The sequence below is a fragment of the Spironucleus salmonicida genome, chromosome 3 (genome assembly GCF_000497125.1).
Source record: "Spironucleus salmonicida strain ATCC 50377 chromosome 3, whole genome shotgun sequence".
NCBI lineage: Eukaryota > Fornicata > Diplomonadida > Hexamitidae > Spironucleus > Spironucleus salmonicida.
Window position 1 is genome coordinate 449,351 of NC_090598.1, and position 17,423 is coordinate 466,773.

At 29.5% G+C, this 17,423-nt stretch overlaps 10 protein-coding genes and 1 pseudogene across 10 annotated transcripts; 4 read left to right on the forward strand and 7 right to left on the reverse strand. All coding sequences in view use genetic code 6, as the record gives it.

Moving 5' to 3' along the window:
* Positions 1-314: 314 nt before the first annotated feature.
* On the reverse strand, positions 315-1,124 carry SS50377_22520 (uncharacterized protein; the record flags this gene model as incomplete). The annotated part of the gene is made up of 1 exon (XM_067906410.1): positions 315-1,124. One exon carries the CDS (start codon positions 1,122-1,124, stop codon positions 315-317), a length of 810 nt encoding a protein of 269 aa, XP_067765678.1.
* Positions 1,125-1,244: 120 nt separating this feature from the next.
* On the forward strand, positions 1,245-1,943 carry SS50377_22521 (Cysteine-rich protein; annotated as a pseudogene).
* Positions 1,944-2,377: 434 nt separating this feature from the next.
* On the reverse strand, positions 2,378-3,487 carry SS50377_22522 (uncharacterized protein; the record flags this gene model as incomplete). Its single annotated transcript, XM_067906411.1, has 1 exon — positions 2,378-3,487. One exon carries the CDS (start codon positions 3,485-3,487, stop codon positions 2,378-2,380), a length of 1,110 nt encoding a protein of 369 aa, XP_067765679.1.
* Positions 3,488-3,860: 373 nt separating this feature from the next.
* Positions 3,861-5,273, reverse strand: SS50377_22523 (Calcineurin-like phosphoesterase domain-containing protein; the record flags this gene model as incomplete). The annotated part of the gene is made up of 1 exon (XM_067906412.1): positions 3,861-5,273. One exon carries the CDS (start codon positions 5,271-5,273, stop codon positions 3,861-3,863), a length of 1,413 nt encoding a protein of 470 aa, XP_067765680.1.
* A 49-nt stretch (positions 5,274-5,322) lies between these two features.
* On the reverse strand, positions 5,323-5,928 carry SS50377_22524 (uncharacterized protein; the record flags this gene model as incomplete). The annotated part of the gene is made up of 1 exon (XM_067906413.1): positions 5,323-5,928. One exon carries the CDS (start codon positions 5,926-5,928, stop codon positions 5,323-5,325), a length of 606 nt encoding a protein of 201 aa, XP_067765681.1.
* Positions 5,929-5,965: 37 nt separating this feature from the next.
* On the reverse strand, positions 5,966-10,864 carry SS50377_22525 (uncharacterized protein; the record flags this gene model as incomplete). The annotated part of the gene is made up of 1 exon (XM_067906414.1): positions 5,966-10,864. One exon carries the CDS (start codon positions 10,862-10,864, stop codon positions 5,966-5,968), a length of 4,899 nt encoding a protein of 1,632 aa, XP_067765682.1.
* A 1,149-nt stretch (positions 10,865-12,013) lies between these two features.
* Positions 12,014-12,289, forward strand: SS50377_22526 (Ubiquitin-like protein; the record flags this gene model as incomplete). The annotated part of the gene is made up of 1 exon (XM_067906415.1): positions 12,014-12,289. One exon carries the CDS (start codon positions 12,014-12,016, stop codon positions 12,287-12,289), a length of 276 nt encoding a protein of 91 aa, XP_067765683.1.
* Positions 12,290-12,422: 133 nt separating this feature from the next.
* SS50377_22527 (uncharacterized protein) lies at positions 12,423-12,983 on the reverse strand (the record flags this gene model as incomplete). The annotated part of the gene is made up of 1 exon (XM_067906416.1): positions 12,423-12,983. One exon carries the CDS (start codon positions 12,981-12,983, stop codon positions 12,423-12,425), a length of 561 nt encoding a protein of 186 aa, XP_067765684.1.
* Positions 12,984-15,290: 2,307 nt separating this feature from the next.
* On the forward strand, positions 15,291-16,577 carry SS50377_22528 (uncharacterized protein; the record flags this gene model as incomplete). Its single annotated transcript, XM_067906417.1, has 1 exon — positions 15,291-16,577. The coding sequence occupies one exon, from the start codon at positions 15,291-15,293 to the stop codon at positions 16,575-16,577; it is 1,287 nt and encodes a 428-aa protein (XP_067765685.1).
* An 84-nt stretch (positions 16,578-16,661) lies between these two features.
* SS50377_22529 (LSM domain-containing protein) lies at positions 16,662-16,886 on the forward strand (the record flags this gene model as incomplete). Its single annotated transcript, XM_067906418.1, has 1 exon — positions 16,662-16,886. One exon carries the CDS (start codon positions 16,662-16,664, stop codon positions 16,884-16,886), a length of 225 nt encoding a protein of 74 aa, XP_067765686.1.
* Positions 16,887-16,897: 11 nt separating this feature from the next.
* On the reverse strand, positions 16,898-17,203 carry SS50377_22530 (uncharacterized protein; the record flags this gene model as incomplete). The annotated part of the gene is made up of 1 exon (XM_067906419.1): positions 16,898-17,203. The coding sequence occupies one exon, from the start codon at positions 17,201-17,203 to the stop codon at positions 16,898-16,900; it is 306 nt and encodes a 101-aa protein (XP_067765687.1).
* Positions 17,204-17,423: the final 220 nt, after the last annotated feature.

Sequence of the window (17,423 nt, forward strand, 5' to 3'; positions counted from 1 at the left end):
TAACGAAATGCTAACAAATCTATAATATCATATACTTTAGGCGGAAATTAACAAATTGGAACAAACAATGCAGAGTCAATATCATGTATTGCTCATTATGGCTGAATACTAATTTCTTTTATTAATTCAAACAACATTATACAAATACTTTTCATTTAGAAATTCTAACTAGTTTATCGACTAGTATTTTGTTGAATTCTTATGTCCCAAGTTTATATTCCTTACATTATAATTTCAGCACATAAGTAGTGCTATATTAGTATTAATCGACTTTGTTTACTATAATATATTTAATATTCATTAAAATTGATGTATCACTATTGAAACATACTATACCGAAACTCTGATTTTTCTAAAGTTCGACTTCTACATCGCTCAACGTAAGACGTTTTCAAGTTACTTCCAGAGCGCGATAAGCTTCTACTACCACTTCTTAAAATTTTTATTGCTTTCTTAACATCTTCTGATTAATTTCTCTATTTCTCACGCTTTCGTTACAAAAACATATTTACTGCACAAATTTATTCTGATTCTTACTATTAAACGTTTAGTATATTTTTTCGCTTCTAGTCTATACCTTTATTCTTATATGTCAGCTTCGCTATCTCAGTTTCTCTAAATTGATTAGCAAAAGGTCTATGAATATGATTGTGAATCATATTTTATTATATTATAGAATGAGGTGGTTTTACTTCTACAATTTAGATTTCTAAGTTTTCTTCCTAAATTTGCTTTTTACTACTTTTACTATGAATCTTAGCCCGCTAACATGCAGAATAGTCGCCGTATTTCTTTCCGTCTAATATTCTTTATTTTCGATCTTGTGCCTCGGCTTTACTTTTTATCATGATATCGAACTTTCGTTTTTCTTCATCCGTTCTGACATGTATTGGATAGTTATTTTCAGGGATTTTTAAAATTTTTTAAACTGCTTCGACTGGTTCATCTACTTAAAATTCTGCAGTTTTAAAAGGGTTTCTGTATATTCTGGAAGGATATGGAGATGGCTGAAGTGGTATTTATGGTCGTTTTTATGGCGGATTTTGATAATATATTTTAGATAAACGAGTCCCGAAAGAACAGGCTGATGATGAGCGTTTATTCATTTTTAGACCATTATACATAATTATTATATCAAATATATAAGCATACTTCAAAACGATGCTTGGTGTAATATAGATAATAAATATATTTTACGTTATTATTATTTAATACAATAATTTACTGAATGGTATAAAATTTGATTATATTGTAACATTGATTCACTTCCCTCATTCAGCAAAATAAACATAAAAAATTGCATAGTGATCGATGGCTTTGATACATCAAAATTTTAATAGTGTGACGAGTACTTTGTAATACTAGATAACAATTCAAAATGTGTACGACCACGACCTGGTCTTTGCCTAAAGTATATTTAGAATGGCAAGAGTTGGAGCGATAGTGAGTACCAACTTTGTATGGCTTGTAAGAATAATAAGGTGATAAACAACAATCTTAATGAATGTAAACCATACGACAGTGCATTAGTTCCAAATATCAATGGTACAAAATGTCTCAGTACTGAGTGCTTCACAATCGAAGATTCCATAGAATACGATAGTGAATTAAATTAAAATTGTGCTAAATGCAAAGTAGGAACAATATTAAACGCAAATAATGATTCATGCAATATGTGTATTGACGAGGAAGTTCCTAATAGTACTAGAACTTCGTGTCTTAGCCCTATCTATAAATAAAATATTAAATTCTGCACAAGATGTTAAGACTAAGGCACAGTACTTTGTCAAGAATGTTTATATGGGTACATGCTTAGTAACGATGGAAAGACCTGTTAAAATTGTTTACATGGAAGTTTTATTGTTTAAAAATGCTAGAAATACTATACTGATCACATCATGGAATGTGAACGCTGCATTAATGGATTTTCTTCAAATAGTTGAACCGATGAGTATCTACCTAATACATGTTTTTTTGGCGATACTGAAGTAGATAGATGTATTACTTGTCAGACAAATGACCAGACGCTTTGTTATTCTTGTGAAAAGGAATATATTATCAGCTTTGATGGGAAATAATGCCTTTTAGACAGCTGCCCAGAACATATTGTAAATTGCATATTGTGTGATGAGTAAAATTTATAATAATGCATTGCTTGCTAAAAAAATTATGCTGAAATTAGTGGAGTTTGTAAATAAAGTTAAAATTTGAGTACTGCTGGAATAATATGTATTACTATTGGTATTATTATGTTATTGCCAATATTGATAATAATAATTAAGATTATTATTTTAATCAGAGAACATAAATCATACAAATAATTTATATTTGTTAATTAGAAGTTAAATATATGGTTTTTATAGTGATGGAAAATTCATCATTATAACCCATATTTTTGTTTTGATTTTGCCAATTTACTCTCAATTCGTGTCCTCTCGGCATCCAGTTTAAACTAAATTTTTTTGTTTTCGAAGTCCTGCTTATCGTCTATCATTTGCTGTTTCCTACGTGCTTCTTCTTCTAACTAATACTTCTTCTGGGTCTCCTTTTCTTCCTAAAATTGACGAGTGGTAATAAGTTTGTTTTGTAATTCTTGCTCACTTTTCAGCAGTAGTTCTTATTTTTTGTTGTAAGCATATTAATTTTCTTTAAGAATTTTTAAGTACCTCTATTCGTTTTTCTGGATCCTTGCTTTTTCTTTTCCTTCTAAGTAGAGTTATTATACTTTGTACACACGGATATAGTCTTTTATTTTTGTTTCATATGCTAATAGTTTAAAATGGTTCAAGGTACTAGTTTCGAATGAAATAACTTATACTTCCATTGTAAATTTAGAAATTTCAGTAGAGGTATCTGATAATTCAGAACCATTCATGCTTGATTAAGTCAGAGAATTATTATTTAAGGATTATTAAGATTGCGTGTTAAGTGAAAGGTTTGAGTTAATTGATGCAAGTTATGACTGCTAGTTTTGGAAAAATTATGTTTATAATATATTGGAACAAGATTGTTATGATTTGCTCAAATCTAAGTTATTTTAATTGATTTCTTATTATAATGATTACAGTTTAAGTTGAAGAATATTTTTTTCATCAGTAACTTTATTGAATTTTTATTACAGAATGTAGTAATCAGAGCTTAGTTTTTAATTATCTAACATCAATTTATCATAATTATTACTTAGTTCTGCATAATACTCGTCAGAAAATTTTTATGACCTTTATGATTTTTACTACTTCAAACTTATAGAATTTGCTTGTTATTCTTAAGTAATTTGGTTTTATATTTTATCAATAACTAATGCAAATTATTACGAAATTCCTATTATTTTGCATTATTCAATAAGCTATCCTAGTTCTTTAACTGCTTGATAGCTTTTTGTGGCATCAAATTAGGTGATTTTTTATTGAATTTTTAAACAGTAAGGTTTTATTTGACAATAGTTTGGTTCTTAAAACATTAAATGATCTGGAAACTATAACGCCATTATGAATTTTACAAATCGGCTTATTATAATATTATTTAATATAAAATGTATTACTATATTATATAAAGATTAAAAATAGAAACATAATTGAATAACATACTTCATATTAGTGATTCTATTAATGGATTAGTTTTTATGTATATAAATTATATCATATATGTAATTATAAAAATAACTATAACAATACTTAAATTAAAATAATTATTTACTTATTAATTTATAAAGTTGCTGAAAAATAGAAAACTCTCAGTTTACAAAAGTCAAACGACTCACATAAACAAGCTAGAAATATATGAAATAAACACATTAACTAAGTTTTTGAATTTATGATTACTAATATTTACTCGCTAAAAATAAGAATTGTTATATGCATTCATTCAACCATCCAATTTTCCTAAATATATTTTCTAAAAACAGTAAACAGTGTTGTATCTAGAACTTCTATTTATGGAATCAGCCCATGCGAAACAAGTAATTCTTTGATCTCATTCCCATCATAGTAGTCAACTACGAGTTAATTGCTTTAAGTGTCATATATTAATAACGACGTATTCTGATTTATAAGTTCTACCCAACCTTCCTACAATGTAAATCTCCACAATACTTCATTTCTGAACCGAATTATACTATATAGGTCGTTAACGAAAACTGGTCCGGCATCAATATCGACCGTAAAGAACCCCTTTCGTATAGCGCTAGAGGAGCTGAATTTTGAAGCCATAATCTGCAAAATCAGCGCAGACAGCGAGCTTCCGTCCTAAAGGTCGTAACTGTAGCAGAAGTACTTTCGCGGCGAGACCCCAATCTTTACCGAAAGGTTAAGCTCCTAGACTTTGTTTTTTATCTGACTGAGCAACGACGTCTCGAAATAGTCTAGAGAAATTCGCCCAACCTCCGCCTCCAGCGTGTCCTTCTGATTTTCAATCTTCTTGAACTGCACGTCGCGCGCTACGAGGCTGCCGGCGTGGCTGCGCTCGTGCTCGAACTCAATCTGGATTTTGCTTATGTACCTGTAAAAATTCTCTGTTTCAGCTATAACGAAATTCTTGTCAAAGCCGTCCGTGAAGATACCGCCCCAGTTCCTGTTTATCTTGGCACCCAGCGTCTGCTCTACTTCGTCGAGTTTGATGCGGTAATTGTAGACTGTAAGGTGCTCGTGCCCGCCAAGCATGACGATGAGCTTGTCCGTGAGCGTCCGGAGCTGCTGGTAGATTTGGAAAAAGAACTTCGCGTCCGTGAACTGCCCAGCGTGCACTAATACAACGATCTGGTCGATTTCCTGGCTATTTAGCCTGTCCTTTATGTACTGGTCAGTTTCAAGGAATTCTGCAAGCGGTCTGATGCGCACCTCGTCGATGACTTCAAACTACGGCGAGAAACCGAATATGATGGTTTTGTTCACAATTTTGGAGCGCAGAAAAACGCTCTGGGCCGCATTTGTGAGCACAAATAGGTTCTTAAAGTCAAATTCTAGTATAGGTGAGTCAATATTCAAATCGTGGTTTCCTGGGCAGATAGCATCGATATAGGTCTTGTTGCTGATTTGTTCGAAGATTTCATATATGAAATATCCCTATTTATGTGACATATCAGCATCAGATAACCCGCATCCCTAAATAAGGTCTCCTGAATCGAATACTAAGGTATTAGGCGTGTTCTTAGCAGTACGGTAGAATGCTAGTGTCTGAGGGAAGTTTTATTAGATATTAGCTCGAAAATCTGGTATGAGCCAACCATGAATATCAGACTAGTGATACAGTATTAATGAAGCTATCACTGTGAGCATTTAGAATGGGAAATCTTGTATTAAATATTATATATCAAAACTTATATACTCACATTATTTCCTCAACTCCGATGACGACATCTGACAGATTATAAACAATCTTTGCCAATAGTTGCTCACTGTGTGGTTAGAGATCTTCGTACTTAATATGATTAATCCATGTAGTTAGTACCCCTGAAATTTGAGAGCATGCTTATTGATTTTTAGATATATAATACAGCAGTAAAGTTAGATTATCTGCTGGAATGCTAACATAATCCAATTGGTCTAGCTCTGCTTTTACTAAAAATATTACATCTGGAACATCGAAAATATAGTTAGCAACTATTGTAAGTAGGTGTTCGTTAGGGAAACACAGAAATAACCTAAATATAATAGGAAAGTTACCCTCCGGTATCAATGTAAAGAGCTAGTTCTGGCTAGAGATTTAAGCTAATGCAACTTAAAACTGAGGACTGAATATAAAGTTAAATGGGTCTACCATTTAGAAGGCTTAATACACGTGAAAAGAATTTTACTTTAACAGGAATGTGCACAACCAGTCTACATCTTTCGCATCAGTATGGTCCAAGGATGCTAGGTGACGAATCGACCGTGGCTAAAGTGGAAGTAAAACGGGTAGCTTCGCAAGGTGCATCTATATAAAATTTTTCATTTTTGACAATATTATATATTATTTAAATTAATATGCTTCAATCCACACTAGAGCTGATCTGGCTCTCTAGCTCCTGTAGGCCCTTCTACACCTCGTTGAAGAGCCCTTTAAGCCCATTCTAAATGCCCTAGCTTTCCTCCCGCAGCTCCTTAGCGGCATTGGTTGCGACCTGGAAGCTTTCGTTAAAGCTGTCAGGGTCCGTGTCAACAGTAGAAATGGTGCTAGTGGCGTTGCTGAAGACGGAGGCGTCGCTAGGCGGCTTGGCGACCGGCTTCGGAACCCGGGCTGAATTGTACAAAAAGGTTGATTTTGCTGACGAATTCAACCGATTTTCAAGCGTCTTCGTCTGCTGCTGAAGCTGCTTCAGGTAGGAGGAGAAATTGCTTGTGCTGGACTCGGATAGGTTTGATGTATCGTTGTTGCCGGTGTTGAAATGCGACCCTACATCGCTCCCTGAGCGATTCTAGGACTGGAAAACGTTGTTCGGTACCGCCGAAATGATAGAGTCGTCGTTGATCTTCCGGTTGATATCATTGATCTGGTGGGTGTATAGTTCGTTTTACGGCGAGTTTCTCATGATGGAGCGGAAGTTCGTCTTATCGACGGACTGCGAAAACTGGTCTGGAGTGAATTCTGTGGTTTACGACTTCCCAGTGTTAGAAGGGCTGGGGAGTTCATTGTAGGGGCGATGCGTGTACTGGGCTGTGTTATGATGTTGGAGATGCGGTTATTGATATGCTAGATTTTAAATATTTTGCTAGTTTGGATTATATCCAGATGAGGTTGATGTGGTATAGTCAGATTTCTCTGGATATAACTAGTTCATCAAATTTGATTACTGGTAAGGTAGTTTAGTATCACGTTGTCTTTATTAGTCATATAAGCTATCTTAATGACTGCTTTTATTATTATTAAATTAATTTACATCTGTTTATTGTTCGTTAAAATGTTATTTATCATAGCTCTAGTTTTCAAATGGTTACTCAATTATATTTAAGTTTTACTTCTAGTTTGAGAATGTATTTTCATTTATAGGAAAATTAGCGTCATAACTATTTTCAATTATACCATTATTTTAATTATTTTGATACGGGTTTTCAGTTTTACCGCTATATAAATTTTGTCTGTTATTAAAGTTTTAATTTTAATCTTCTCCTAATATTTTACGCTAAAGCCGATCATCTGTGCTATTACTGTTTTAACTTGATTATAATAGATTTTATGCATCATTAGAATAAATATTTTGTTTTATCAACTATTGGATGTGTTCATCACTTAATCCTGCTTCTTTAAGATCATCTAATTATTTGTTTGTTAATCCTTTATTGCCTGCAACCGACTTGCTTCGTTATGGAGCCTAACCAATCTACAATATAAGCTCTTCAGGTGATGGCAAATCTAATAACTGGGAGTCTTTTGGCTAAAGTTAATTCATATACTCTGTGTCGCCACGTTGATGCTTTTAATCATATTATTGTTGATATAATTCTTATGTACTTTCGCTTTCTACTAAGCCATGACCAAACGTTCCATCATTTAATTTTTTATCAATAATCATATTCTTAATTTCTTTTCTAGCTTCAGCAGTAGTATCCGTTGTTTTACTCATACTACTCATTAATACAGTATTTGGAGTCATTATATTGCCTAAAGTACCATCAGAACTACCTAAATTAATACTATTACTGGATCCTAACTAGTTTTAGTTCTAATTACTAAATATATTTTTAGCAGTGGGTTATTACTTATTTTATTGCTGTATGTTTGAAATTTGCTACTAGTAAATATTTGGTATGGTATCGTAACTATCATTTTTAATATTTTATGACATTTAGTCAATTATTTTTTATTTTTAATTGTTTTCGACAGATTATAAAGTATTATGTTAAATTTCTGATATTAATGCTTAAATTTTTTAGTCGACATTTAAATCTTAGCTATTCATAATATTTTTATATGATTATTCATTGTTAGCAATTTCTTCAATTTAACTATGATCGCTTTAACTGATTTAAGATTACAAATCAAATAACTTTTTCTTAATTTCATTTGATATTGGAAGTTCTGTAATTTCTTATTTCGTTAAATAATTAGAAATTTTAGTAGGAGCTAGAATTTAATTAGCTGCGTAATTTTCTGTTGTAGACGAGTTTTAAGATACATCTTTGGAGCTATTTTGAGATTACTTCTTTTTGACGACTTTTATAATATTTATTGCTGGAGAATCGAAGTTTTCTTAATTTTAGGTCACTTACTTAAGTTAAGTAGGAGTCGCTGGTTAAACTTATTATGGTGATACAGTTGAAGATATTTAATCTTAATCTTTTAAAATGTCATTTTAAATTTCATCCACTATACTTTAAGATTTTTCATGATTTCGTTTTTCATCATCTTTCTTTTACTTAATTCTCTTTACCGCAGACACCTAAGGTGACGCTATAGAATCATCTAATAAAATTGCTTATTTAATCTCCTTTATTGTATTCTAAATTAGTTTTTCTTTCTTTAGCAAATCTTTTTTGGATTAACTAGCAGATACTTCATTTGACAACAACGATGATTCTGATTTAGCTAAATCTTCTTAGTTTGAATCTTCAACTAAAGAGTTAGTGAGCTTAGATGTAGAAGATGATTAACTAATTTTTTCTTAATGCATTTGCAATAATTTCCTTACAAGTTCTTTGTCTTATCTACTAGGCATTATGTCTTCATTAGTAGCAATAGAAGTCTTCTTGATTGGCTATTTTGTGACTTGTTTTGGAGGGAATTTAGCTGAGACTTAACTGGTATTTTTACTACTTGTAGATTTCATAATTGAAGGTGTAGGTTGAGAAATTGAGGATGAAGCATTTTTAGAGGTATTTGAATCTGGAAATTATTTTTTGAATGCGTTTGCTGCCGTTGACTGTGGGTATTTAGGAGATTTTGGTTTCTCTTAAGATTTTATGTTTGTACCAGAAGATTTAGGCTTAGGAGTTTGTACTACTGCGTTTTTAATATTACTAGTGGTAGTATCAATTTACTTTTTAGGGATTTATCTATCAGATAATTTTTATATTGGCTTTGGTGGGGCATTTAGTTATATATCATCTATAATATCTGCTTCATCTTAGTTTTCTTAATATAATTCGTCTTTATTAATAACCCCATCGCTAGATCCAACATTAGTTGAAGTACTGCCCTTATTTAGTCCAGATTATTATTTATTAGTGTATCTTATACCTTTTAATCTATTTTATAATGTTTCATTAACACTTTTTCCTATTCTATTCGAAGCCATTGGAATCCAGCTTTAGAGTTGATCATCTTCTTCAACCTTTACATTTTTAGAAGTACTAGCAGGATGTATTTACCTTCTTTCTGCATAATCTTATTCAATTAATTCAAGTTTTTCAGCCAATTCTTATCTAGTACGAGCATTTTCATTAACCTATGATCTAGCAACTGCTCTTTTAATCTCTGTTTGCGTTAAAGGTCTATCAACATTAACCAATTCATCCGCACGAAGTTCCTGGTCTGCTTTTTTAGAATAGTTCTTGTTATCATTCTAATATCTTTTAGGGGGCTCCATCTAATTTTATAAAACATTTTCATTTACAGTATTTTAGTTTATTTTCTACTGTTTTTACTCTAGAATTTCATCATCATCCACCGCAAATGAAATTTTCTTCTTGTCAATCTAACTTGTACTAGATACTCCAGAGGCTCCCTCAACTCCTTAACTTCCGCCACTATTCCCATCTCCAGTTTTACTACTTTTCATACTTTCCATTATTCCACTAACTTACGACAACAGTTTTTCATCATTTTTACGATCCCGTTCTACTTACATTTTTATATCATTATTAGCATATTTTGTATTAAACATTTCCTCCACTTCTTAAACTTCTGCATCCATATCACGCATTTTCATTTCAGGTGGTGTAATTTTACCAGGTAATACATCCATTGTGATCGTTTCGAGTTGTTTCTCCGCAAATTTATGATCGAATTCATCATCGAGAGTGAAATTTGTAGTAATTTTTCCGGAAATTGTCACCAAATCATTGTAAATATCGCAGTTTGAAGGACTGAAATTAGCCAAAATTAAATAAAAGCAGCGTAAAATATCATTGATATTATTTAAATTTAATGATTTTTAATCAATTTTGAGCTTAAAATTCAAGTCCATTTCGCGGGCTGTAAATATCGCTAATAAGATATAAAGAGATATTACTTTTCCTTATGTAAGGAAGTGATCAACAAGTTACAGCCACTCTTTCCCCTCTAGCTACTCTGTAAAAAATGTACTGAATACATTAAAAATGAAAAATTATTGATTTTTCAGATTTTTCAGACAATGGTTTTGGTTGTTCTGATGCATTAAATTTGCAATTTTAACAGGTTCTTATACTTTCTGGGGTGTCTTCAGAATAAAGAAATTTTCAATCATTGAGTTGATAATGAAAAGCTCACGATTTGACATAAAATTACGAAAAATAAACATATTTTCGTATGTTTTTAGAAGAAGGCAAACTGTTTCAAAGGCGGAAGCTGTTGAAATTCCATAAAATTTGACGAATGGAAAGATGAACTTAGGCAACCATGAGCATTGTGCTAGTGATGGTGACCAGCGATACAATGCGAGTGCTACTTTCTCGACACGCTGCTTAAGCGTTCTGTTAGCAATTGGATACATCTCATCTAAGGTAAATGTGAGATTTTTGGCCTATAGTATTAGATTTGGTGTGTTAAGTGACTCTTTTTCTGTATAAAGTTTATAATCCTAAACAAACGTGTCTAAGCGATCTTCATTACATGGCAAAGCTAGCAAAAACCTCCAGCAGTTATCTCTATGTTAATCTGGATATGCTTTATATTGCTTTAATAATGCTATTAAATGATTCTTTGTTAAAGTTGGAAGCATTTTGAGACTAAAATTTTTAATATAAAACATATATTTATATATAATAAATATATAAATTAGTAAAAATACAATCAATATTAGTTAAGTTCAGATATATCCAATGTTGCAAAGGTATCGTAGTTTAAATTGACTTCATATTATCCTATCTATAGATAATCAATTTTATTTGTTCTGTAATCTTTTATTTTTAATTTATGTTCACAATATAACTAAGCATATCTAGATCTTGAATATTATATTACTTCCTACATCTAAGTCAGGCCAAAATATTCACCATCTATGTTCACTAATTTATCATAATACTTTATTTTTTATATCTATACAAAATCTTCGGCATTTAAAATCTTTACATTTTCTTTAATTTCATTAACACGTTAAATATTCTTAATATGCTTTATTTCTTATGTATTTTTAAATATAATAATTTGAATTTTAAAATAAATATCATCCAGTTTCAATACTTTTGATTCAGTTTATTGCAGATAAAATTGCTCTAAATTGCATTTAAATGAATAGTTTAAACTTTATGTTTTGCTAGCATTAAAATGTGTCAACAAAGTGAAGGGTTGGTATGAAACCACTGGTTGAATTTCAGTATAAATTCTTAGATTATTAATGATGCAAAACCCAGCTTATAATGTTAAGATATGCTCTTAAATTATACACTGCATTATTTAATTATTATAGTCTTAGAATTTAGTTAAGCACTCTTTGATTGTTAATAATATTATTCAATAATTTTAAATATATAATATGAAATTTAGAGAGTAGTTATGTTAAAATTGAGAGGAGCTGAATAGAAATTATTATATAATGTAAAGTATCAATAGAATATCATTTTGAATTAAGAATTTTTTGATATTTGATTTATGTGATCATATCAAGATTAAATTTGAAGTGAGTACATGATCAAGAAAAATAAATATGATAATATAAAGCAAAAGTAGAACAATATTTAATGCTACGCAGATATAACCAAATAAAGTAATACAATCCTAACATTCAGGATTTTTGGGTAGTTAGTAAAAATTAATTTTTAAATATCATTAAAATATGAAGGAATTAATATATTATTATAACTAATATATTTAATAACTAAAAAAGTAATATTTCTTTTAAACGATGTATTTTATATTTTTCTAATATAATACATACATATACTATAGTTCCTCTCCCTAAATGATAAAAGTTGAATTTTTAGGAGGGCTTGAGTTACTTACTAACAATATATCACATTTTTAACTTGATATAGTCCAACCTTGCGAATTAAACTAGGTAGCTTAGTTAATAACCGAGAAGGTCATTACAAAAGATAGCGAAATATTTTTCTAAGACAGCCAGATTTAGAATGGAATCATTTAGTTAATTAATGACTAGGATATCGAGATTTTGGACTCCTCTATAGTTAAACCAGGCGACAAACTTACATTTATCAGCATGGTTCATGGTGGATGACCAGTGATTCGCTATTCTCATTGTAAATTTTAAACAAATTGCGTTATACTACAATTTAGAACGTAGTTCTAACGCAATTTCAGCAGTTTCTTATATTTTAGCTATATTTTCCAAAAACACCAATACTGAATTTTCACTCCTCATCCTCATCCTCGCTCACGCCAGACCCTCTCACCATCAAATTCTCAACTATCAGTCTGTAAATATCTGCCACAACTCGGCCAATTTAGCATTTCTGACTTTCCACTCCCTATTCGCAAAACGTAGCTTTCTGAACCGTTTCGAGCAGGGTTTCGGTCCCAAAAGGGTACAGGTGCCCGGTACGGTAACCTACGCTCAGCAGCGCGTTCGCAAGCTCTCGCTGGTTTGCGTTCTCTGTGACGCTGTGCGTGACGAACGTGTACTAGCAGTTCATCAGGCGCTGCCAGTCGCCAGCGATTTGAATTTCCGTGCTGTTCTGGTCGAAGGTTCCGTGCAGAATCACTTCGTAAAAGTGCACTCCGAGGGCGTCCCACTCGAAAAGGAATGTCTCGAGGTAGGAATGAATCAGCGCAGACGTCACAAAGTCTGGGCCGTTTGGGAGCAGTTTGTCGTGAAATTTGGGCGCAAAATCACGCTGCACAATCCTGTACTCAATGTGAACCAATTCTGGGTTTTGGGGGCCAAACTTTGATAGCAGAATCGGAATGAGCATTATTAGAGTTCTAATAATATATGGTAATTGAAATATATTATTTTGCTAAATGGGAATATGAAAAATCGATTAAAATGGTGTATATGCTATTCAATAGTTATGATTAATGTATAATTGAATGATTAGATATAGTGAAAAGGAATTGTGAGCTAAATATTAGTAATTGATAAGTAGTAATATATAAAATAATATATTTGGATGTTTACTACTATCCTGAAGTTGAATGACTGGGATTAAAAGAGATATTTATCGTTAATTAATAAATTAAGCTTTAGTTGTTTTTGTTACAATGCGGTCTACGATAATATTCTAGAAGTAGTTATAGAATATATCAAATATAAGAGTTAAACATTGAATTGGTTTATGTAGCTGACGGTTAGAGAATCATAATTTCTAGTTGCTACTAATATCAAGATTTTGATCTTGCTCCCTTTAGTAGTGTTAAAGATGATAGATTATACTTGTTAATAATAAGTGCACCTGAAATTTTTTGGTAATATAAATAAATAGTTACGATATTATAAGTTGTATTGTAGTTATTCACATATTTATTAACGTTTAAGTTAAAAATTTCTGATGTGTGAAATACCAGTAATAAATCTATTTTATAAGACACATAAAATCTGAATTATACTTCATCATACAGTAAATATTATGTTTAATTGCTATCTTCCGTCTAGGCTTAATATGAATAAACTAAATTATTATATTATTTGGATTTATAGTATTAATAAATAAAAAACATGTCATATTACAACAATTCATAAGAAATCTAGTAACTAGCTCTTACTAGAAGTAGATAGGCTTGAGTTTTATAGGGTATCGCTTTTGAATATGATTTAAAACTTATAGACACAATAAAATATCATACTGCAATTTATAAAAGTAATTTAATCTACAATTTAGATTATGAGTAATAGTATTTATTAATAAAATTACATTATTGATAATCTAATTAAATCCAAAAATATTATATTAACTCTACTTACTAAAGTGATATATGATTTTGAAATACTAATAAATACATCATAGTGTTAATATATAAAATAAAATGATTAATATCCTAAGTTAAATTGTCTTCCTTATTTTAGTTATATAGATTAAATAACTTATTATATTATCAATAATATTTGGATATTATTATAATATATTCTATAATTATATTTATATAACGAAATATGTAGCAAACAATTAGCTAAATAAATTATATCAACCTTATAAAAATTATAAATGACAATAAAATATATGCTATATAACTTGTTAATACAAATTGAAAATAAGTGGATATTACTTGTATATTAGCATTATACTATATTAGTAAAATAAAGATATTAAGATAAATTGAGCTTGTACTATATAAAAATATTATCTTATTTTGATGGTATTTAAATAAGCGTTAACTATTAATTATAGTTAAACTTCTAGTCGGAATTACTGAAGGTAATGACGTTTATGAGTTTAAATTTATTCAAAATTAATATCGTATAGTTTTTTTGAGTAATTTATTATGTAATCGGAATCATATAGAACTAGTAATCATTATTTAGGATATTCTATAGGTATATATATTATAAATATGTTAAAATAATAAAAGATTTATAACGGCAGCATTTTATTCTTTTAATATTAAATATATTTTTTATATGTTATTGGTGATTATTATCAATTCTATTGTAATAAGTAAAATTTCACATTATAAAGATAATCAGAAGTCATATGATTATAAATCTTAATAATTCAGTCTTGGATTTAATTAAAAAATCAAAGATAATGTTGAAACTTACAAAATACTTATATATTTTATAACTAATAGAAAGAGAACTATAATTTAATGGTAAAATTAAATCAAGTATATTGAAAATTAATCAATTATTTAGATTTTTAATAAATATTTTTGATTTATTAACTTAAACTATTTACAATTGTATATATACTGTACATATTCTTAATTATAGGTAATAAATCCTACTAAAAATTATTCGTAATCTACTTCTTATTATTAATCAAGCATAAATTACAATGTTGATACTTTAATTAATATAATGCATTTAATTTTTAAAAATTTTATCAGACTTATATAAATATCATAAATATATAATAAATAAGGATAAATTTTGATTCAAAAATAATTTTAAAGTCAATAATCGTATGATAGTTGTTTCCTTATATGTGACCAAATTATTAATTAGCTAATTAGTATTTGTATATTAATATGAACTAAAACTATTTACAACTTATGAGCTGATTTAATTTGGAATTACTTATAATTTATATATACTTATAACATGATCGGTAAAATTTAGAATTATGCGCCCATTGTTCTCGTAAATATAGGACCAACTAGCCTCACTTAAGTCTCAAAACTTACCAGAATCTTGGATGATGTTAATATAAGATTCACCTGAGTCATTCTCTTTTGCAGGAACAGGGTCAGGAGGAATGTTTGAATTTTCTCCATTTTTATTACCCGATTTAACTTGCTATATTGTGTTATTTATTGAGCAGCATCGAGCTACTTAACTACAGTTAAAAAGTACTTACGTTTTGATTGTTTTCACTGGTCCTAAGGCGTTGATTCCAAGGAGTCAGATAAATTAAAATTTATCATCTGCTTCATTTAAAGCGACATTTTCAGGTTTTTCTATAATTTTATACTGTGATAGTGCTGAATCATTATCAAATTAACTTAAATTTTCATCTATCCATCCTAGTTTTAAATGTACATTTTAGAAATTAAGCTAAGGATTTTAGGTGATTAGCTCAAAGGATCGAAAACCGCAACCTTATTATAACTCATTAGTGAATGTGTATTGTGAAGAATCTAGAAATAATCTATTTAAAACTAAGTAAATTCACTTATAAGGTAAATAGCTTAAAAGAGTTGTTACAAGAACGCTTACTCCTCAATAAGATGAAAGACCACAAAATTATATTAATTCTAGATTAGCTTTAATTTAGGCACCATTGACAGTTGATATTAGTAATATTTCTCTTAGTGATGATGAAGATTTAGAACATTTCATGAGTAGTCTTCCTTAAAGAAAGAAGAAGGTAAAAAGTGGCAAGAATATTGATCCAAAAATACCTGTAACTGCGCCTGTAGTTGAATAAAGGAAACGAGAGATACCAATAGTTTCGCTTGTTAATACTGAGCCTACTGTTTAATAACAGACTGAAAAGAAAAAGAAGGCTAAATAAAAAGATAAAGATAATCTCACAATTTTATAACTATTTAATTAATAATTATAAGAATTATAAAATTTAAAAATCGATGATTAAAAATAATAGCAATAAACATAAGTAGTTATAACTGGTATAGAATAATTTAGTTAATCAACAATTAGTGAGAGAGCTGAACGAACAAAATAAGTTAAATAAGCTCTATCTAGAGCAGCTATGAGCTATGTTGTATTTTTAGCAGCTTAAAAAAATTGTCTTGAAGCTAAATTTGCAGATACACTATAAAAACTTAAAGATCATATATAAGGTCCCAAATTTCAACTTTTAACCAAAGTTATTAATAGCAATAAGACATTAAATACAGAGGAAATTTGTCTTTAAGAAATTAAAATGTGGATTAAATTTTTATAGTGAATTTATTAATTATCTTATTTTATTTGTTAATTTAAATATAACTATTTTATAATAATATTAATCTAGTATTTCTTTCCTTAATAAATGAATATTACGGAACCGTTGGATATGCTTAAATTTTTAGTAAATGAAAAGATCATTGTTTATCTATATGATAAAAGCTTATTAATTGCTACTTTAGTTTAGTATGATGAGCATTTAAATCTTGTTTTATCAGCTGTTGAAGAGCATAAAGATATATAAATTCGTGGGTTTGACAATATGATTATTCATGGTTCTAATATTGACTATATTACTAAAGCTAAGTGATAATTTTATACTCAGTTCATTTCACCATCTGACATATCACTTGTTATCAAAACTTTAGTAAATTATAAGTTTAAAAGCTTTTATTTCCTTAATTACTACCAGGTGCTAACTGATGGCAATTATATTATACTTTAGTGTACTCTAGCATGATTCGAAGTAGCTCTCCAATTATGATGCTAAATTATAGGTAATTTTACAATTTCAGTTTCAAATTTCTATTATTACGCATTATCTCCTTCTATTTATATAAGCTCATCCTAACCATCGATAATAACAGGCAGATGACGAGGAAAAACTGGTCTTCGTAGACTGGTCATTCTATAACAAACTGTTATTTATTTATATAATTAAAGATATCTTGATATCAATTGTTTTCATTGGTTATTGTAAAAATTTATATGAATATAATTCCAATTTATGAAAAAACTGTAAAAATTTCTAATTAATGATAGTAAATACTTTTATATATTTATTAATCTCACTGATTCTAATTTTTAAATTAGGCTCATTTGATAGTTCTTAAAGTGGAGTTACTAT